The sequence below is a fragment of the Cavia porcellus genome, unplaced genomic scaffold (assembly GCF_034190915.1).
Source record: "Cavia porcellus strain 051 isolate PalLab524CR breed Dunkin Hartley unplaced genomic scaffold, mCavPor4.1 scaffold_15, whole genome shotgun sequence".
Lineage (NCBI taxonomy): Eukaryota > Metazoa > Chordata > Mammalia > Rodentia > Caviidae > Cavia > Cavia porcellus.
Window position 1 is genome coordinate 32,904,017 of NW_026947498.1, and position 20,903 is coordinate 32,924,919.

The following is a 20,903-nucleotide window of genomic DNA, read 5'->3' on the forward strand; positions in this document are numbered from 1 at the left end:
GTACTGTGTTTCTACATGAGATTCACAATTCATTCCTTAAAAGATGTTCGATACTTACAAATACATTACATGGGAAAAATTATATAAATGAAATTATATAAATGAAATTATATAAATTGTTAACTCATACAAAGCTAAATACTTGTACATAAGTTATGTAATCCATAATCATATAATTATGTATATGCGTAATTTGTATACCAATATAGGATAGTATGGATTATATAATTCATATATACATATACTTGTATATTCTATAGACCATACATAATTTTAATTTAGTAATAATCATTCAATCCTATGAAATTATACAATATTACAGCGACAATTACAAATTATTTTATGTTTTGCTCTTTTAGTACATAATGATATATAATATGTAAGTATATAGTGAGAGCTATTCTACTAAGACAATAAATTTAACCACATAATCATAGTTTTGGATTTCAGAACTATTAATGTTTAATATTTCTACATGTTGTGAACGAAACTTAATAATTCAAAAATTGTTTATATGTTACATAGAATTCAAACACATTTATTTTCAACAAAATTATCTTCATTGCTAATAATGAAGATACATTGAAATCTTTTGCTTGTAATTAATTTTGTCTGTGTAAGTTATATATAATTGCTAATGCCTCTGAAATATCCATGTAGAATTTAATTGTTTAGTTCAAATTTTCAAATATTTTTATCCACTAAATAATGCATTAATTTCCAACTCTTTTTTCTTTTGCCTAAATATCAAAGAAAATATATATGAAAGTTAGTTTCTTTCATAAAATGTAAATAGTATATTAAATATTTGTAATAACATTTATTAAATTTCAAGGAAATATAATTACAGATGATTAAATTAGTACACATTGCAAGAGATAATAAAAGTAAATAAAATGCAACTTTTCACTTCATGTTAATTAGAGGCAAAAATATTATGTGAATAGTTAATTTTCTAAAAAATGATTTCCTATTTTTAATATTTATAAAATTTTGTAGTGATACTATAAACTTGACTTTAATTTTATTTATAGTTATTTAAGTATCCCAGCTCAAATATTCTTAACTTAATTGCATGATATCAATCTGTGAAATAAAAAAGTATATATATGTCTCAAAACTGCTGTTATATTAATCACATTATATTATCAATATAAAACATTTACGTTGCTTTAAAAATGACATTGAGTAAATATTGAACCAATTATCACTAAACTGTTTTTATGTGCACGATCATATTGCTTATTAATAATTGTTATATTTATATTATTTAAATAAATAGAAAAAAAGAACTTTCATAAAGGACAAATTGATGGTCTGAATTTTCTCTCCTGTCCATATTGTTATTCTATTTCCAATAACAATAGCATATTAAACATAAGGGATTCTCGCTAACATAAAAATGAGACAAATTATTGCTATTAGCATTTCTCTTTCCATTTCTTTAAGAAAATATCACACCATTCTTGTAATCAGTGTTTAAATAAAATGTGAAGCTAATTATCTAAACCTGGACCTTTGACATTTCTGCTTAAACACATGAACATTTGGATTTATGAAGAGAACTCCAAGAAAAATCTCATGTTAATTTCTACATCCACAAGAGTAACAATGAGTAGCTAAAAAAAGTGTTCTAGATGAAAACTGGATAACCTCCTATTTCTGTAATTCTTGTATGTGTGGATGTGCGAGCACACGTGTGCATACGCGTGTGTATGCAAAAATGGAAACTCAAAGGTGTTTCTGTTGAGTATTAACTTGTAAGTTTCCACTGAATACAAGCTTTTCAATAAGTGTTGTCCTGCATACTTTCCTGGAAAGTCTCAGATCAAATGAAAATGAAAAGACTTCATTTATATGGAGATGTGGAAGTATCTGCCTTAAGTCAGGCTCACAGTGCTTTTAATGTAGCAGAAAGATGAACAAATATTTGTTGCTAAATAGTACAATATGTAAAGGCAGACTTTGTGGAGAAGTGGAAGAGGAACAGAGTGAGGATACAGGTGTAAATGGTAAAGATATGCTACGCACATGTACTGAGTACCAAAAAGAATGCAATAAGTATATTATGTATATTAAACATGCGCTAATTATAAAAATACTAAACGAAAAGTAGATTGTGGTCATAAAATTTACCTTCAGAAAATAAAAATTGTGTTTATTTTTAAGATAAGAACAGATTTTTTGACAGAAATAAATCCTTTATTTCTATAATAGTTGATCCATATAAGTACGTTCTATTTTCTTGGTCCCTTAGAATTAATGTATGTTAAAAATGCCATAACAGATTTATTAAGTACATTGTTCATTGATCCTATAAATAGAATAGGAGTTTTACAAGTGAAGTGAGAAAAATGTTTTCCTTCAAGAATTATTTGTCAAATCAAGAGCCAGGAGACTAAAAACATAGCAAATAGAAAGTTTAATTAGAAGATAGAATTTGGTATAATTTTTTTAGCCTTTGTGGTGATTTCATCCAATTCCAACTAGACTTACATTTTAAAATTATAATTGACTAAATGAAACTTGTGTAACTTAATATTTTGGTTATTTCAGCTTTTACTGTCCCACGATACAGTTAAAATAATCGAAAAATATGAACGAACATGTAAAGAAGCAATAGGATGGAGAAACCTCACGATTACTAGAAATGTATAAGATGCTTAAAATGTACCAAAACATGGGAAAAAATAAGCTAGTGGCAGTTAACAGTGTATAGCAGTGACTGGCAGAGATTACTTTTTGAGATGCCACTTTCTAGATCTGATTTATATAGTGGCCAAATCACTTTTACCAAGTTGCTACCAGTCAAACTGATTTTAACCTCATGAATCTAAGAAGAAAGAGTGGAAGAGGATGTAGTGGAAAGAAACAAGATCTATACTTCCTGTCAACAAAGATTTGTATCTGACATTTTAAAACTTTTGGGGAGGTTCAATTATTACAACAACCCATTTTTCAAAAATTATTTGTATAGTACTCCAAAGGAAAGAACACATGCTTATGCATATTGACACTTGTAGGGAATTAGAAAACATTTTGTTTTACAAAAGAATGCATACATAAAATATTTAAAAATATATAGACCCAGAAATTCAGAATTTCTACTCCCACATGGAATAAAAAATTAAAATAATATTCTCTTTTGAATAAACTAAAATAAACAAATGGACAAAAACGTGTTACTTGCATTCCCGTTTTTAATAATAAAGTCATACAGTAGGTATTTAAAAGCTATTTTTCTTACTAGAATAATATTTAAAGTAGTACTATTCTAGCCTATGGTCTAATATTTTACAATCTGTGATAATTCCGGTAGTACAAAGAAATTTACATGAAATTTTAAACTAATATTGTTTTTTGATCTTATATTTGACAGACTGAATTTTACAAACCTTTGCATTTATTAATGTGTATATTTTGAGATTCTAATGAGTAAACAATTTTTGTAGCAAATGTATTGTTTTCTATTTCGGAAAACCGTAAGTTAAAAATCAAGCATGTTTATTCTTAAATTTAGAAACTGCTAATTATCTCATGTTTTCCTAAACTATTTAAGAAATCTGAGCATGAAATAACATATTCTAAAAATTAGCAGGTGAGGGTATGGATAAATATGCATAATATGTATTCATTTATATTGGTGTTAAAGTCAATTTTACTTTATGAATATGGTAAATCACACTCCAGGCAATAACCACGTTCTCTAGTGATTAATGTAACACAACTGCATTTCCAGAGGTTGTTTTCTTAATTTGACTGTCCAGGAATCCTTTTCCCTGTTCAAAAACAGGTGTAAACATCAATACTCCAGATAAGAGCGTGATCTCATGCTGCTTGCTGGTGTCTTAAATGCAGAGAATTCAGCAGGAAGAGTCTGCAGCTTGAGTAGGGCCATTTATCAGAAGTAAAGGATTGGAAAATGTTTGGTGTGACTCACAGACTTTTACAGAGAGACTGACAAGAAACCTTTTAATAGCAAAATAATCTGTCAAACTCTCTGTACATATAAAGGACTGTGTGACAAACATGTGAAATCAAACCCCAGCACAGTAATTATAGGTAATTGAGGAACTGTTTCTAATTTTCTCACTGTGTAAATGATATGCCTTACCAGGCGAGACAAGATTTGACTCTCTGGGGATCTTCTTCAGGTTTTCATAGCTTGAATCTGTCTCTATTCTTTCAACACTCTCTTTTCTAGTCCTCACATTTTCTGTTGGTTTGAGTGAAAGGAAGGAAGATTTGTCCATTAAGCAGTAAGCTATCCTTTTTGTTCTGTAATAGTTTCTCTTTGTGAATCAGTAATTTTATTGAACTAACTATGGATTGCAGATTGAAAATTATAGCTTGAGTTTGTGTTCATATTAAAATATATCGTAGGACTTTCAGAAGCTAGTTGACTGAAAACATGTTAAAGACTCCTAGGTACTGCAAAATTGTTAGAAGGCGTTACCAGCTTTTTGGGGTAAGAACTGTCAGACTGTGAAATATACATTAACATCATTTGTGAGAACAGAAGAAACAAAATAACAACAATAACAACTGGCTTCTTTTGTTTGTTTGTTCATTTGTTTCTAAAGATTGCTTTTATCCTATTCCCTTTCATTGTTTCCCTAAAAGACAAAAGTCCAAAAGCATTTAACATGTATATACACATCCATTCTTAACATTTCTTTAATCCTATATGGTGGTGATGTGTTTATTTCTGTGTGTGTTGTTTCTTTGTTTACTCCTTTGACAAAGCATGCTTTATTTTTGTTTTACCTATATGTAATTTGCTACTGCATGTCAAACTTTTCAAATGACTCAGTGAACAAATGAATTCTTGCCATTTTAATTTCACTTTAAATAGTGTAAACAATCTACTTATTCTCAAACATAGCTCCAAGATTTTGCTTTGTGATGGAGCATGAAAAAGTGAAAAAAATGACAGAATCTGTGTGGTTCAGTTTTGTACCCTTTATTCTGTTCAACCTTGTAAGTGCTAAAGTTAAATGAAATATATGTATGTATTATTTGAATCATTTGTATTTCTTTTTTGTTTGCATGATATGATTTTGTTTTATATTTTGTTTTTTTTCCACTCACCAGATGTTCCCAACACTTTGCCTCCCACTACTCTCATCCCCTCCCTAACCACTGCAACAGTCACAACCACTGTAGCCATAGCAACCAGCACAACCACATCTGCAACAACCAGCAGCAGAAGAGGTACAGTATGCTTCTTTGTTATAGCCTGGAAAGTGCAATAACTAGAGGTATGGAGGTTTTGCAAAAAAAAAAAGTAAAATAATTGAAAACCCATTTTAGTTAATGATTAAAGGTAAATTACTCATAACTAGAATTATTTAAATATAATAAACATGATAAGTTTCATTTTTAGTGTCACTTGTGAATATTTAAATATATTGCAGAACATAGAATAAAAGATATGGACCTTTATGAAGTTGATCAGATTTATAATGTGAAGATGGGACTGTTTTGTCATCCCTTGAAATGTAAACAAGATGTTCAAGAATGCAGAGGTAGCTTTTGCTTTTTAAGATCAGAGGATATTATCATGTGCTTGATATTCCTCTGCAATTAGATTAACATACCTACAGTTTTGAATTTGTTCTAAAATGGACATAGTGCTTGGAGTCATTGTCATTACACAGAATTCTTAAGAGACTCTTATTACTCTAATAATAAAATATTCTAAAATGAACATTCTAGTATTTTCCAGTGTACGAGAAATTAATATTTGGCTCCATGAGTAATTTCTAGATTCAGTATTCACTTAAGCATTGTTGTTTCAAAAATGAGAAAACAATGTTGCAGAAATTGAAGTATTCTTAAGGGCAAATTACATAAATATATTATGGTTCATAAATATAATCAAAATTCCTGAGCAGTCATTAAGCAATTAATAAGTAAAGAAGAAATAAAAATACTGAGATTATATAAAAATGCTTTAAATATAACATGTAAGCAACAGTCAGAGATAATGTTTTATATAATTATGTCTTTTTCCTTCTTACATGTGTTTTGTGTGATGTTGGCTATACTAATATATGTTTAATTTAACAAATTAACTTGAAGTCATGGAGATTTTACTTTTCATACACAATTAAGTTCTTCCAAGTATATGTTTACTTATCAGTTTTCCTTACTTTTAAAAATTGTTCACTTGGAATATTTTTGTTGTTTTTTTTTTATTAACTTTTACATTAAATTAAGTTGCTAGTCTTAATGTTATTTTTGATAGTCTGTCAAACTCTTGCTTCAGAAATACCTATTATAATGTCTAGTAATTGTCATTTTAGAATAATGGTATCAATTATAGAGGAGAGCACACATTACAACAATTTTGATGGCAGTAGCAATAAGAAGTTCTTATAAATAGTGGCTTATTTTTATAGGATTGAAAAACTTTGAGCGATGTCTACAAGTGAGAAAAGTTTAAAGATGTATCGCATAGACATTGATACAAATGAGAGGAAAGATAATAAAAATAAAAGTAACAAAATAGGAAATTCAACATTCCTGAATTTCTTTGTTTTGATATGATACATTCTACAAAGATTTTTATAAATTGTAACTTAAATAATTATTTCATAATAGCAATATGATAGCATATATACCAACTGCATAAATAAAACATGTTGGTAGAAAAAAGAATAATTGTATTTACTTAAATATCTTTTAAAGAATCTTATTTATACACAAAAGCCTAATATTCAGTTGTTCCTCTCTTCTTCAAAAATGTTTGGTGAGTATTTGCTATATGTATAGTACTATTGCAAGTTCTAAAATTCTGAAAAATATTTATTAAAAATTATAAGGTGAAATGAGAGAAAAATATATCATTAACAGGATGAATTTAACAATAATCTATTCTATTGGTTCATATGAATTTTAAGTAGAACTTGAATTATTACATTGTAAGTAGTCTATTAAAATGAAATTGATTGCTTAATTTTTCTGCTAAACTTATTTCTGTTTTTCAGGTTTTCTAATACAGCTTTTTGTGAAATTTATAACATGGCACTAAAAATGCTAAAAGAAATAATAATCTGTCAAAAACAAGCATACAAATAAGCTGCAGATAAGCTCATAATAATGTATAGCTGTGTGAATCTGTGGAATAACTATCTATCTATCTACCTATCTATCCTCCAGACTCTTATCTATATTTTCCTTCACATTCACACACACATGAATTATTCCTTCTATTTTACTGAGGAGTCAAAAGATAACATTCTTTAAAATATATCAAAATCAGATAATGTGTAAGCTGAGAAACTCATATTATCCTTTTATAGGGAAAAATAGTGGCAGTGACATAAAGTGTCGACTTAATCTCCATTTTTAATCTATCACTAATGAACATAGGGGATAAGACAAGTCACTAAGGTTGCCTATATTATCAGTGTTCTGACACTTGAAGGAGTGGATAAATTCATAAATGTTGTTGTGAGTTTTGTAGTTTATACTTTTTATGTGATAGTATTTTTTATAAAGTTTCATAAATTGACCTATTTGAGTTTTTAGATACAATTATGTTTGGACAGAAGTTCTAAATTTATGAAATTTTATATTTAAAGTAGCAATTATATGTTACCTAAGAAAACCTGAGAACTAAAAATGAGAAATATTTTCAGCCTGGAAAACATTCTTTTTCACTCACGTGTCCTTTCTCTCATTCAGGAATTTGAAATAAACTATGTATAATGTATTTCATTAAATTTAAATGATATGTTTTCACATTTCATAAACTATAACATTTGTCTTTGTATCTTAATAAATGACCACAAATAAATATATATTAATGTCTTCATTTACATTTTCACAATTCTTGTTGCTACTTAGTTTTCCATTCTAGATTTGACAAAGATTGAATTTAAAATAAATTTAAAGAACCAGAGCTGTGACTATATTAGAAATCAAGATGAAACAGTGGATAAAACTATATGCACATCATCAAAATCATGACCTTGAGACTGCATAGCTCTTCAGTATGTGTTTAAAATGAAATCCTTTGTTTAAAGAGAGAGGAACTTCAAAGAAAAGGAAAAATCTAAACTATTGCAGATGAGGGTGTTTCAAATTTTCCACCCCAGCACAAACTGAAAGTGGAATATAGAATTGATCTGATTGGTCACCTTCGGCACTTACCTTATGTGGACACGGATTGATAAGTTTTTAACTATTATAGGCATGGTTTAAAGAAGCATTAGCCATAGGTGAATATGATTTGATGCTGGCTGGAGCTTAGGTCCTATACATGGTCAGTGCCTGGTTTTCTATTGCAAAAATATACTTTCAAGTTTGCTATTATTTTGTTGATATACTATGGTAGACGGTAGTCCAGAGCTTACAACTGAAAGTGATATTGAACAAAATTTGAACACCCAAATATAGAAAGAAATTTAGGTTAAATCTATCATTATAACAAATAATAGGAACAAGTATAAAATATAATAAGTACTCAATACATTACAGTGGATTGCTTATTAATTTTGCTGAGACAAGCATAACTATGTATAATTCCATCATGCAAATTTTTTGAATTGGTAGATTCTTCTATTTCTAAAAAAAATGGTAGATTTTTTTTAATCTTAGAGAATTCTTTAGTGTTACTGCTCTTATTCTTTTAAATTTGAAGCTTTTAAAATAAATATATGAAGAAATAAATATTAGGTAAACAAAAATATTGTATGGTAGAATATATGGGATTCAAGCACTCTGTATTTATTTTATTTTTGTTCTTGGAAAGATTAACAGTTCATTTCACGACTCCAGCAACACATTTTAATTTTTGGCTCAAAAAATTTCAATTTCTTAAAAAAGAAAAACAATGGCGTAGGTAAGCTTATCACTGAGAAGGAAGATATATGCTCTCTTACGTGTATTATATCTATTAGGTCATTATGAGAACCACAAGTTAAATGTAATCATTTATAAAATGATTCTGAATGAGGTAACATAATTTCTAATAATATAAGCATTATATTATTATATTTTAATTTCAAAATATTTCATTCTTACATATAATTTTATTTTATAGTCACTGTCAAAATTCAGGAATCATTTCAGCAACTTAATTTTACAATAATAATATTATTGAAAATTCAATAATCATATAGGAAATATAATGACATAGATTATTAGTTACATGTTTATTGTGATTTTTAACATTAGTATTCATACCCGAGTCTTTTATACTTAAAATAGAAAAACTCTTAGGCTAAACCTTGGTAATTATTTCTGTCCATGTAAGACTATAAATGTCCTAGAAATAACCTGATACATATGAATAGATATAGTGTAAATCTATTCACATATTTTATGTATTTCAGTGTAGCCAGAAGCAAAATAAAATCTTGAAATCAGTGATGAATTTTTATGCAATCTATATAAATATCAAATAAACTATTTTTATTTATTTGTTTTTTGTACTGGGAATCAAACTTACAACCTCGTGCTTTCAAATGAATTATTAAACCAAATATAAATCTGTTTTTTTTTTTCGCAAGAGTTCAAAATGATGAAATTATTATTTCATATTTTAAAAACTGTCATATACCTGATAATCTCAAGTAGTTTAGTCATTATAATGGAGCTAAAACAATAAAACATCAGTGCATATTGCGTTAAAAAACAACTTGTTTTCATTTCAGAAATCAAACATCAAGAAAAATCTAACCAGAGTAGCATTAAGAAGCCAGAAAACTAACAAACAAACAAACAAACAACAACAAAAGGCAAAATGAGTATACAATTGTCTACAAAATGGTTCCAGCTGATTAGTCATCTTTTCTCTTTTTGATACACCATTTGTGGTACCAACAATTCCTTGAAGTGATTCATTTTTACTTATGTTTTTAGAAGATTTGGTGCTGACTCTAGATAGAAACTTCAGGGAAGAGGCTGCGGTAGAGTACGATTGCTTAGTTAAAGTCGGATGGGAGTAGAGTCAGGGAAACCTGCCAGAAAGAAGAGGACAGAGACTGTTTATACAAAGCAAGGTATACAACCAGATACTCCTTGATACAACCAGACATTCCCAGAAGTGTGCTTTTGCAGTGCTAAAATCAATCAAGTTGACAAACCAGCTTAAGTCTTGTATTTATATTGTTTGTTCTGTTTCACTTGGGTTTGTATAACAAAAATTATGCTAGATGGCTTATCAACAAATATTTATTTCTCACTGATAAAGTGGCAAGGAAGTTCAAAATCATGACAATAAGCAGTTCTCATAAATGGCTGAGGGCCTGATCTTCACAGACAATAAATTCTACCTTGTGTTTTCGTTATGGCAGAATCAAAGCCATGCCTCTTTGAAAGAGAAGACTCTTTCAAATTTATGCCTTAAAATCATGAAGGTTTCACATTATGATCAAATTAATTCCCAAAGACTCCCATCCCTTAAATCCATGACCTTGGAGATAAGGATTTCCATATACGAATTTTAAGGTGAAATAAACATTCAGACCTAGCACTAACTTTGATATATGTATTAAACTATTTTAGTAAATAAAATATTTTAGAACATTCTTCTAAAATAAAATGACTTTTAGCTTAATCTACAACAGACATATCTTCAGTCTAGGAACTATAAACCCATATACTGCCTTTGTATTTTTAAATAACGTGAAACACAAAATTTGGTAATTTAGATGATGATATATTTAGAGATCTATGTAAATAGAGTCCTAAAATATTACTTTCTGTAAGGCCTTAATAAATTTTATTTTTCTAAAAAATCTTTGAAGGAATCTTAGTGAATTTTACCTTTTACATACACAAAGTTTCTGCAAACTAAAAATAAAATGTTTACGTTTATTTGTGCAGGCATAGAGAATTTGAGATGAATTGTCAAGATTAATGTAGATATTTTCATGAACTTAAATTGCCTGAAATGGGGATCATTCAAGACTATTCACATGCAGATACTTTTATTGCAATCGTTTCATTTTCATGACTTTATAATCAAATTACTCTTAAGTAAAATAAATAAAAATGAACCATGTATTTTAAAGTAGGTTCTGAAGTGTTTCTTGGAATATGGTTGATAGCAAAAATGATTAAGCCTGAGTTTCTGTTCTCAATACTATTTATTTACATGTGTGTTTATATAAATTGTCTTTCATTTAATTTTTATTCTGTTCTGTAAATGTTTTTGCTTTTTCCATTTTTGGTGAAGATACTTAAGAAGTAAAATACTAAGAAATAATGAAACACTTATTAGAACAAAAGGAAAAGAAATGCGGCAATAAGAATGAATGGAGAAAATCATTATAGCTCTCAGCCGCTATAAATGCATTCAAATAGAGCATTTGGAATGTCAAAAATATATCATCTTGACACAGTTAAATCCCAAAGTGTGAGAATCAAGAAGTTGTTTATGAGCTTTTATTATGAATGTTTAGCTATTAAAATGTTTCTGGTTTTATTGGTGGTAATAAAGCACAATTTGCATAGCGTTGTGAGGTTTTAAAAATTAAGTGTCAATATGTTGGTTTTTTCACTTGACAAAAATTAAGTAATAATTCAACATCCAGATGGCCCATGCACAGAAATCTGCTTATCTGTAGAGAGACAGGTTTCTATGCTTAAGCTGTAAATGTAGCTAAACTTCCATTAGTCTTTTTAAATACAACCATTGTAACATGGAGTTTGGGTTTTAAAATTAAATATAGGAAACATAGTTCAAAACAGTTACTTATATACCTGTCTCACTTGGAATGAGTGAGCCAGCTGTATACACTCTACAATAGGAGGAAACTGCAGCCTTGCTGGGAGTCCTGTAGTTAGGCCTGTGGCGTGGCCAAAGGCTACGTAAGCAGCAAGGCTGGCTGGGTCGCCATATTCTTTAATCAGCTATGGACCACATATTCGAATAATAATATGATGCCACTTTAGGTTATCCCAGGTTAACATAAAATGCAAATCTCATTCCTTTCATTCTGACAGATCCTATTTGGAATATGAATATATAGTAAATTATACTCTGAAAAAGTTTGAAAATCTTTAAATATTAAGCCGGGGATATAACTCAGTGACACAGTGCCTGTCTGGCAAGTATAAGGTCTTAAGTTCAATACTGATACAAAAAAACAAACAAACAAAAACAAAACTAAAATATTTACTGATTTATTTGTGGTAGTTAAGACATATGTGTGGAAAATTTGAATTTATATTTGCTACCCAGTACTATCTAGTAATGAAAGTGAAACATATATTTTTTTCTAAAAATTATACTTATCACTGGATAATTTAAAAAGTCAAATATTTAAAAGCATTTGTCTTAGATACTTTACTGTCATTCTGAGACATAAAACCTGAAACAAATTTAAAAGGGAAAGAATTATTTAGCTCACAGTTTGTAGAGGTTTCAGATCTGACTCAAGGCAAGGTGACACATGGCATAGGGTCAACAGTTCATGGCTGCATCAGGAGATTGCAAAAGCAACAAGAAAGAGAGAGACAGACACAGAGAGATGGAGAGAGAAGATTCTTTTTGTCCCTTATATTGTATGCAAGCTACCCACAGTAAGGCAAGTAATAACACTCACACCCTGCATCCCAGCACTGCACCATGAATCGGCACATTCTAGATTCAGCCACCTTTGAAAATCCAGACCCCACAACTGTGTGAGGCTTTAGAGGTACATCCAGACACAAACCACAACAGCTTTTATTTTAAGCTTCTTCATTTATTTTTTAGCTTAATTTAAGCAGAAATCTTGGTTCTGTGGTTTACATGCAACAATATAGTTTTACTAATATTTTCACTTATACAAATTTAGGAATGTCCCATTTGATTTTATAATAATAGTCATATTTCATTTAATGTAATAGAGTAACAACCTCTCAGAGTTAAAAAGAAAGTTTGCTTAATCAAGTATGTGCTACCTTCTTAAATTTAGTGTTATATAATGAATATTAGAAATATTCAATTAAAATTATGCCATTATTTGTGTATTAAAGAAAGCATATTGCTTATGAAATAGTGAAACTACAGTCACAATTGTTTATATTAATAAATACTTCTAAAATGTATTTTAATTGTTTTAACTTATTAATAAGCTAAACTAGTTGTGTCCTTCTTGATTTAAATTTAGGGATTAATTTAATTCTTGAGCTGTGCCTTTGAGGCATAAAGATTGCCAGGACTACCCTTCATTCTTTGACACTCTGTATGAAACACAGTTAATAACCTCCCTTATAAGTTTGGTAAAAGACTGAACTTTTACTAATTATACCAACTGTAGGAGGGAAGGTGACCTTGACTTCATGTAGAATATTCAGCAAGGACAATGAATAAGAACAAATGCTGCAAAGCATGACTTCTGAGAAGGTTTTAATACAATGTATTAACCTTGGAAAGTTCATGGAAGTGCCATAAGTGCTCAGATGATTGTGACTTTTAAAACATCTCTTTAATAATACCATAGTTTCTTATTTCTCTAGATTTTAAGTAATTTCCTCTTAGCTTTCTTTGTTCATTTAAAGTAATCTAACTACAGAAAATTAAATAGTACTTGAGGCAAAGTGTAACTAAGGCAAGGTGACAGCTTCTTCTGAGTGACTTCTGAATTACACACATTATTTATGTAATACTGATGCTTATTGAAGTTCTCATAAAAGAGGCCATGATAAAGAAACGCTTTATTAAATGAGAAGAATGATTAAGAAAACGCAATTGTTGTTATATCAACAGTCTGAAATATTCACACGTGCATAAAAATCTCTCAGGACCAACAATAGTGTTTCACAGACAAAAAATTGAAATAGTTTAAAAAAACCAGAGTACTAAATTTAACAAGTGTTAAAAGAAGAGAGACAATAGGAATTAAATTTTCTGAACCATTATTTTTAAATAATTATATTAAAGTACATGAAATTCTGTTCAAAATGTTTTATATGTAAGAAAATCCAATTATTTTTCATCTAAGAAAAAAACAAACTTACAATATTCTAACGTTACATCATCCAACTTGCTGGTAAGCAAAGATTGCTGAGCAATAAGTCACTGAATACAGAAAAGAGAAAGCATTTGTGAACTAACATTGGGAATTACATTAGTTTTATTGAAAATCTTTTTCAAAAGCAGTTCATCCAAGAGTCAATAATTTCCCTAAAAAAAGACAGTGATTCTAGGGCAGTCTGATTTAAACTATACAAAGTAACACTTAATACTTTTGTTTTTTCTTAGCATCATGTTCTTTGAATGTTTATGAGGCCTTCCCCCTCTCACAGATGGTGCATTACTCAGGATTCTCAGCAGAAAACTAAACACAATCTCAAAAGGCAGTAACCAAATAGTGTTGAATTAAGGAGCTTTATAAGGACAAATGGATAGAGTTTGGTGATCTTTTTAGGGATAGAGAAGGCCAAGCACATTACCAATAGAGAGATGTTCTTACCAGCTTTAGGCTTCAGCCCCAAATGAAATAAACTAGACTATTGTCCCAGAAAACTGAAAAGGACAGTAACCAAGGCTGGTCACAGCATCAAAATCTCAGCCAGGCAGGAATATTGGAAGCAGGAAGACTAAATGCCAGATCACTTTTTCTTGCCTTCCATTATCTTTTCCTTAACTGAATCTCTCTGAAAGTAAGAAGTGAAGGAGTCTAGAAATGATACAGGGGACCCCAGCCTGACAAAGACAGTACAGGATGGTGCATAGATTTGGAAACCAAATGGGGATTGAAGAGCAGGGAGAGACACGTGTTTAGAACATTTCAGCTGTTTGTTGATTCAAGGTGGTTAGATGTCAGACCTTATAATAGTACTGGCTTTCTATCACAGGGGCACATATTATTGCAAAACTGCTAGAAAATCAGTAGTAATGCAGATCGTAAGGGTGATAAATATCAACCCCAACAATTCATTTTAATACGTGATTTCCTTTTGCATGGTTCAGTTGGAAAAAGATAAACACTCTAGATGGTAAAGGACTGATTATATAACTTAATATGGCTGGCTTTTTGTTAGACACAAAGAAATCTGAATATTCTGTTTTTGTTATTGTAATAACACATTTTCAACAAGTAAAACATGAATTTTGTGAGGAATCTAATTCATTGAGTAGTGAGACAATTCTCAAAGTATTTTCAAATCTTCTTGTATAAATGTTAACTATTTCTTTTAATTTGGAATAAAAGCTTGGACAATCTTTGTCATAGAGGAGGATGTTCTAAAACCGAACTAGCAATAAGTCAATAAAAATGAATAAAGATATGCCTTAATTTCTCATTAAAGAAATTTTTGTGTGATATAGACAAATACATTTTAGCCTTGAAATAAACTTTTCTGAAAGTAAAATAACTTTAAAAAGTGTTTAGCAAAAGCATTACTGTATTTAATATATATTATTATTTATCTGCTTTTTATGTTTTCCAAGTATATATTATTGATTCAGTTATATTGGCAGGTATATTATAATGGCAAATATGAAAACATTTAGTTTACTTTCACTCTAAAAAGTATGTGCTGATTTATGTTACAATTTGTGTCCAATTCTATCATTTAGAGGCCAAAATATTTTGCTCCCAATGGAATTTGAAAATACTTTTTAGACAGACGAAGAATGATTATATTTCTGATACCTTTGGTATTATATGTACCAATCTTGAGATTTAGCTAGAAATTGAGCACTGTCTTTCTAAAGTATCATGTTTGGGAACTAAGAAGCAAACTTTCTATATGTGATCTTAATTTTGTAAAATTAATCCAGATGCATGCTAATTTAATTGAAAAGCTATGGCTATGAGCCAGGAATACAGCTCATAGGCACAGCAACTGTCTGGGAAAAGGAAGGTCCTGAGTTCAATTCTCAGTTACCCCCAACCCCCAAATACAAGTATACCAATTGGATGAGGTTCTAATGTTTTGTTACTTATGTTACTTCCTCGTATTTCTTTCATTTATTCTTTCTTCATGTTGCTGTGGATGAATTCCACGACTGGGCTTAGCACAAACTAGGCTATTTTAAGTAAATTGGAGATTTTAAAATACTATTTTAAAAGAAATGAGGTTTTGTTTTACAAACTAAAACAATTGTGTAAGCAGCACTTTAAAATATAAATATTATTTCATTGGATTAATTGGTACTATACCTAAACTCAATATGAAAGTTGATTGGGACATGACATTTGGTGACATCATAATTTGGCATCTGGATATGTGATCTTTGGCAAGGCTATTTCTCTTTCAGTGTTATAGTCAGTGACATGACTGAGAGTAGTTTCTCAGTTCTTGACTTTCGTGAAATACAATCTGCATACCTGAATTCAGGATTTCAGGGATCAGTAGACTTCTAGTGTTTTTCAATCTGCATTTATAGATAAAACGCTTCTTGTCTTTTGAAATGATTTGAGTAATTTCCTTAAGAAAAAGATAAATTGCAACTATAATGATTTTCACTAGTCTTTAAATTTCCAAACTTTACAGGATGAAAGATTAGTATGTTGTGAATAGCAATGAGATTAATTGGAAATTTCTTGATAATATCTGCAATTTGTTGTAGCTAGACTCTGTTTTAGTCAGTTTTTTGCTATTTAACAGAATAATTTACCAAGAGGTGGTGGTACAAGCCTGTCATCCCACCACTCTGGATACTGAGGCAGGAGGATCTCTGTGAGTTTCAGGCCAACCTAGGTTACAGAGTGAGTTCATGACCAATATAAATTACAAAATGAGATCGTGTCTCAAAAAAAAAAATAGACAAAGGAAATAAATGAAAGTAAAATATAGCAGAATAATATGAAACTGAATTTATTTAACAGATGATTGAAATTTTATGCTTCTGAGCTAAGCCCAATGGTGGGAGATACATTTAGACCATAGTATCATTTTTAAAATTATGGAAATATTTTTGGAAATCTACAGTTTATAAATATGTCTTGTAATTTCAAGTGAGTAATTCATGTTGCTATCTTGAAAAACTACTTCAGCATAAAAATGAATGTGAACTGATAATGACAGAAAAACAGTAGTTTCAATAGGTATTCATATCACCCCCCCCCTTTTTTTTTCTGTGTAGCAGGAGAAGATAAACATGTTTATTATGGAGATGGGAAAAAAGCTCCCAAGTCAGTAATAGTCTCCCTGCAGCAATAAAAATACATTCTTGTCATCATGGGTACAGACTCAAGGTTCAGAAAATTGTGTAAAAGCATAATTCATTAAAATAACTCTTATTTTTTTCAACCTTTTCCAGTATAATTTAGTTGCTTTTTTCAAAGTTGTCATTTTTGTTCAAGTTACTGCATAAGTATTTAGATTTGGTCCTATTGGTGAGATGGTCATGATCTAGTGAGGACTTCTACACACATATAAAATAAAATCTGAATGCTTTTTCCTAGCAGTCTGTTTTATGTCAATGTACTGCTTAGGCTCAGATGAAGAACCTAAGAAGACAGAGGTAAACTTTCACCTTTCCTATAGCAGGGTAAAAGAGAATCTCATTGAAATTCCTAACTGATAAATCCAACCAGGTCTTTTGACAAATATGCAAAAAAATAATTCAAAGAGAAGTAATCTATTGTAAAAGTAACAATCATACCAAATACTAACCGGCATTAATAATCATAAGTTTAGACAGTGGTTTTCAATACCAGAAGGTTAAAATTTGATGTCAGGCACATGGTTATGCCTGTTGTACATTAAGTTTTACCTTGCCTGCTTCTAAACAGATGTCAGTAAATTTTGATAAAAATTTAAATTTTATATCATTCAATAAGTTTGCTCTTATTACCATATGAGGGAAGCTGTTATACAGTATGTTAAAGCTATATATTTAGCTTCAGTAATTTGGGCTTGTTAATATCAAGTGACACCATTATTATTTGGGAAAGTACTTTATTAGTATTGATTAGAGAAACAGATGTAACACAAGATGTACAAATATTTATAAAAATTTACAACAGAGTCAAGTATGGAGTGCAGAGAGTCTATATACACACTGGAGACTGAAGATTTCAGCTGAAGGTGTACAGTTCATTACAGTGTCCTATGCCAGTCTGTATCAGGTGGTGAATGGGTCTTCAATTGAAGGCTGAATGGTCTGTACTGGAAGCCAACAGATGATATCCAAGGTAAAGGTAAAGACTGATGCTCCTGAGGAAACAAGCAGTTTCATCTTTATTTCCCCTTTAAACCATCCAGGCAACAAGCTGCTCTAAGGTATGTCTTCTAGGCTCTCAGGTATTTAATTGCTGAGTCAATATAGTTGAGCTTCTCTTGCTCAAGTTGACACAATCAATCAACATTCACATATATTTTGTTATCATTCACTATCATTAATTATTTCACTATATCTTAGCTATATTGACTTATGAAACCATTTAGCTTAAAAATTACTAAGTTCACACGATTAAAATATTTGAATATTTACCCCTACCCTAAATTACACAACAACATGTAATGTTTGGGCTATCTTCTAGCCATATTGAAGATTTAGCAAAGTTAGTTTGCATTAATTGGTCAATTTCAAAAATGTTTAGCATTCTAATAACTTAAAATCAGTATCATTCATTTTAAAAATGATTCATCAAAGAAATTCAGTTCAAAAATATTAGTAAAAAAGGAAATTACTATACGTTGCATAGTTAAGATAGATAAACTGTATTATATTTTGCAATTATTGCCATAGGAATTTTTTGCATAAAATATTTAGTATATTACATATGCTTTTTGGGTATAAAACATAGTTTTGCATTCTCTATCACTTTTAGGATATGATTATCATACTGAATCAGTTGTTAGAATACCACATTTTTTTTTAACTTTAAATTACTTTCCTCTAAATATGAAAACATCAAAATAAGTGCTCTAAATTTATATGAACTATAACTTTCATAATAATTTCATTATTTGTTAGGCATCAAAATGTAGTGAAAATTAGGATAAAAATAAATTAATATATTCAACTGTATGTTTAAAATATAGACAAAAGATACAGTACTGTAAAGTCTGTAATTGGTAAGAGATGTGGTATTAGTATTAGTACTTACATACCTGCTAGTGGAGAAACTTAACCAGTTGCATATTTCTTATAAAATCCACAGATGTCAGTAATTTGTAATTTAATAAATGAAGAAATGTGTAGGTTTTTGAAAGTTCTTGTAAGTCATGAGTATTGATTTTAACATAAATTGTTCTAACTACATAGTAATCATTACAGAGAAACAGTAAAAAATATTTTCTACAAATATGAAACCATTTAATGTAAAACTAATCATCCAGGCATGCTGGAGCATGACCATAATGCCAGCATTGGGGAAATGGGGGCAAAAGCAGGATTACTGTGTATTCCAATCTATTTATGACTACATAGTGCGTCCAAGGCCATTCTAAACTGTAGAGAGAGACCCTGTTTAAAAAAAAAAAAGCTTTATTTATATTTTGTCAGTCAACAATAGTTAGTGTGATGTATTTATCAAATATGAAGATTATTCATTGCAGTATGCAACATTCATTGTTGCATTTATTTGTTAGTTTTTAAAAAATGTTGATGCGAATTATAGAAGCAATGCTCAAAACAAGGCCTATCTAAAATTAAAGAGAACAGTTTTACTTATAATCATGTAGTATATTCAATATTAACACCTAAAACAGTATTCTGTTACATCACTCTTCCAAAATGATCAAGAAATATTCTTTTCCTATATGAAGATACATTAGTTGACAATTTCTAGCTTTGTACCTAGTCCAAATCACAAGATTCAAGAAAAAAAAAAATCAAGGAAAAGCGTGACTTAAAACAAAAAGTAAACTTACAAACTTTAATCTTCTGTTGATTTAAAACATTATAGGATATTAAAACAGAATCAGTGTGTCACGGTTTATGTCAGATGACACCCCCAAGTTTCACGCAATCGTGCAAGAGGCTGAGTCTGGCATTCCTGATTAGTTCGTTGTCTGGCACTCAGATTGGTGGTGTGAGTGTACAGCCATAGGGGTGGGGGCAGCATACAGTGTAATAGCAGGAAGAAGGTGTGTGTCTCTCTCTTCCCAATTCATGCCACCGCTTGGAGCCTGCTGAGTAGAGACTGAAGTCTCCAAATTGTAAGAAATAACATTTCCTTCTCTAATTTTTGATGTCAGGTATTTTGTCTCAATAATGAAAGAGAAAAGTAACCAAAATGCAGAAATATTAAAATTGGAGAGTTCAAATTATAGTAACTTCAAACATTGCTATTGAAAGGCGTTGCTCACTAAACCAGCAGGACCTTACCAACTTAAATTTTCCATGTTTATTCAAGTAAGACAACCAATTGTAAAATGAGAAATCTAATTCGTAATTGTTTATTTCTATTTTCTACATGTGCTTCCTTCCAAATAGTATAAAGGTTAATGTCTAACTTTAAGTCAGTTAAAACAATGCATACACTTGGTAATATACTTACAGTTTTGCAGAAATCTTGCAGGTATTCTTTGAAAAATACTTATATAGCAGACTTGGCCTAAAAAATATATTATTGTTCTGAAATATTCTAAGAAATTTTATAATTTTTTCATAAAATTCAGTGAATAAATTTTTATATGTTCTATACATTCTCACTCTCCTCTGATATTTATTTTTAAATCTTTAAAACAGTTATCAGGACTATTTATGGGCTTTTACTAAATATCTACAGTAATTTAAATAATTCAATAATCAAGTTTTGAAGCAAGATAAAATATCCCTATTTCAATATCTTTGGAAATATCTTGACTGTTCTTCCTACTTAGTATTCTTTTCTGCTGTCTACATCCTAGCTCTGAAAATCTCGTTCTATTAAGAAAAGTATGAAGTAGTATATTGGTCATTGCTATAACTGTTTTGTCTTTCAAAGTCAAGGGTGTCACTTTCACGTTTCCAGAAGTTTGGCTTTAAAATAAAATCATTTTGTTTGAACTGTATC

At 29.8% G+C, this 20,903-nt stretch overlaps 1 protein-coding gene across 3 annotated transcripts in view; it reads left to right on the forward strand.

The window, feature by feature from the left end:
• Cadm2 (cell adhesion molecule 2) overlaps positions 1 to 20,903 on the forward strand; it is a 980,415-nt gene that overhangs the window by 904,605 nt on the left and 54,907 nt on the right. For 2 of the 3 annotated variants that reach the window (XM_063224757.1, XM_063224758.1), the window contains one exon: positions 5,095 to 5,214. The exons of the other annotated variant lie outside the window; for it this stretch is intronic. In XM_063224757.1, the coding sequence (XP_063080827.1) occupies positions 5,095 to 5,214 (120 nt within the window). The remainder of the gene's footprint in view (positions 1 to 5,094; positions 5,215 to 20,903) is intronic. 3 annotated transcript variants of the gene reach the window in all.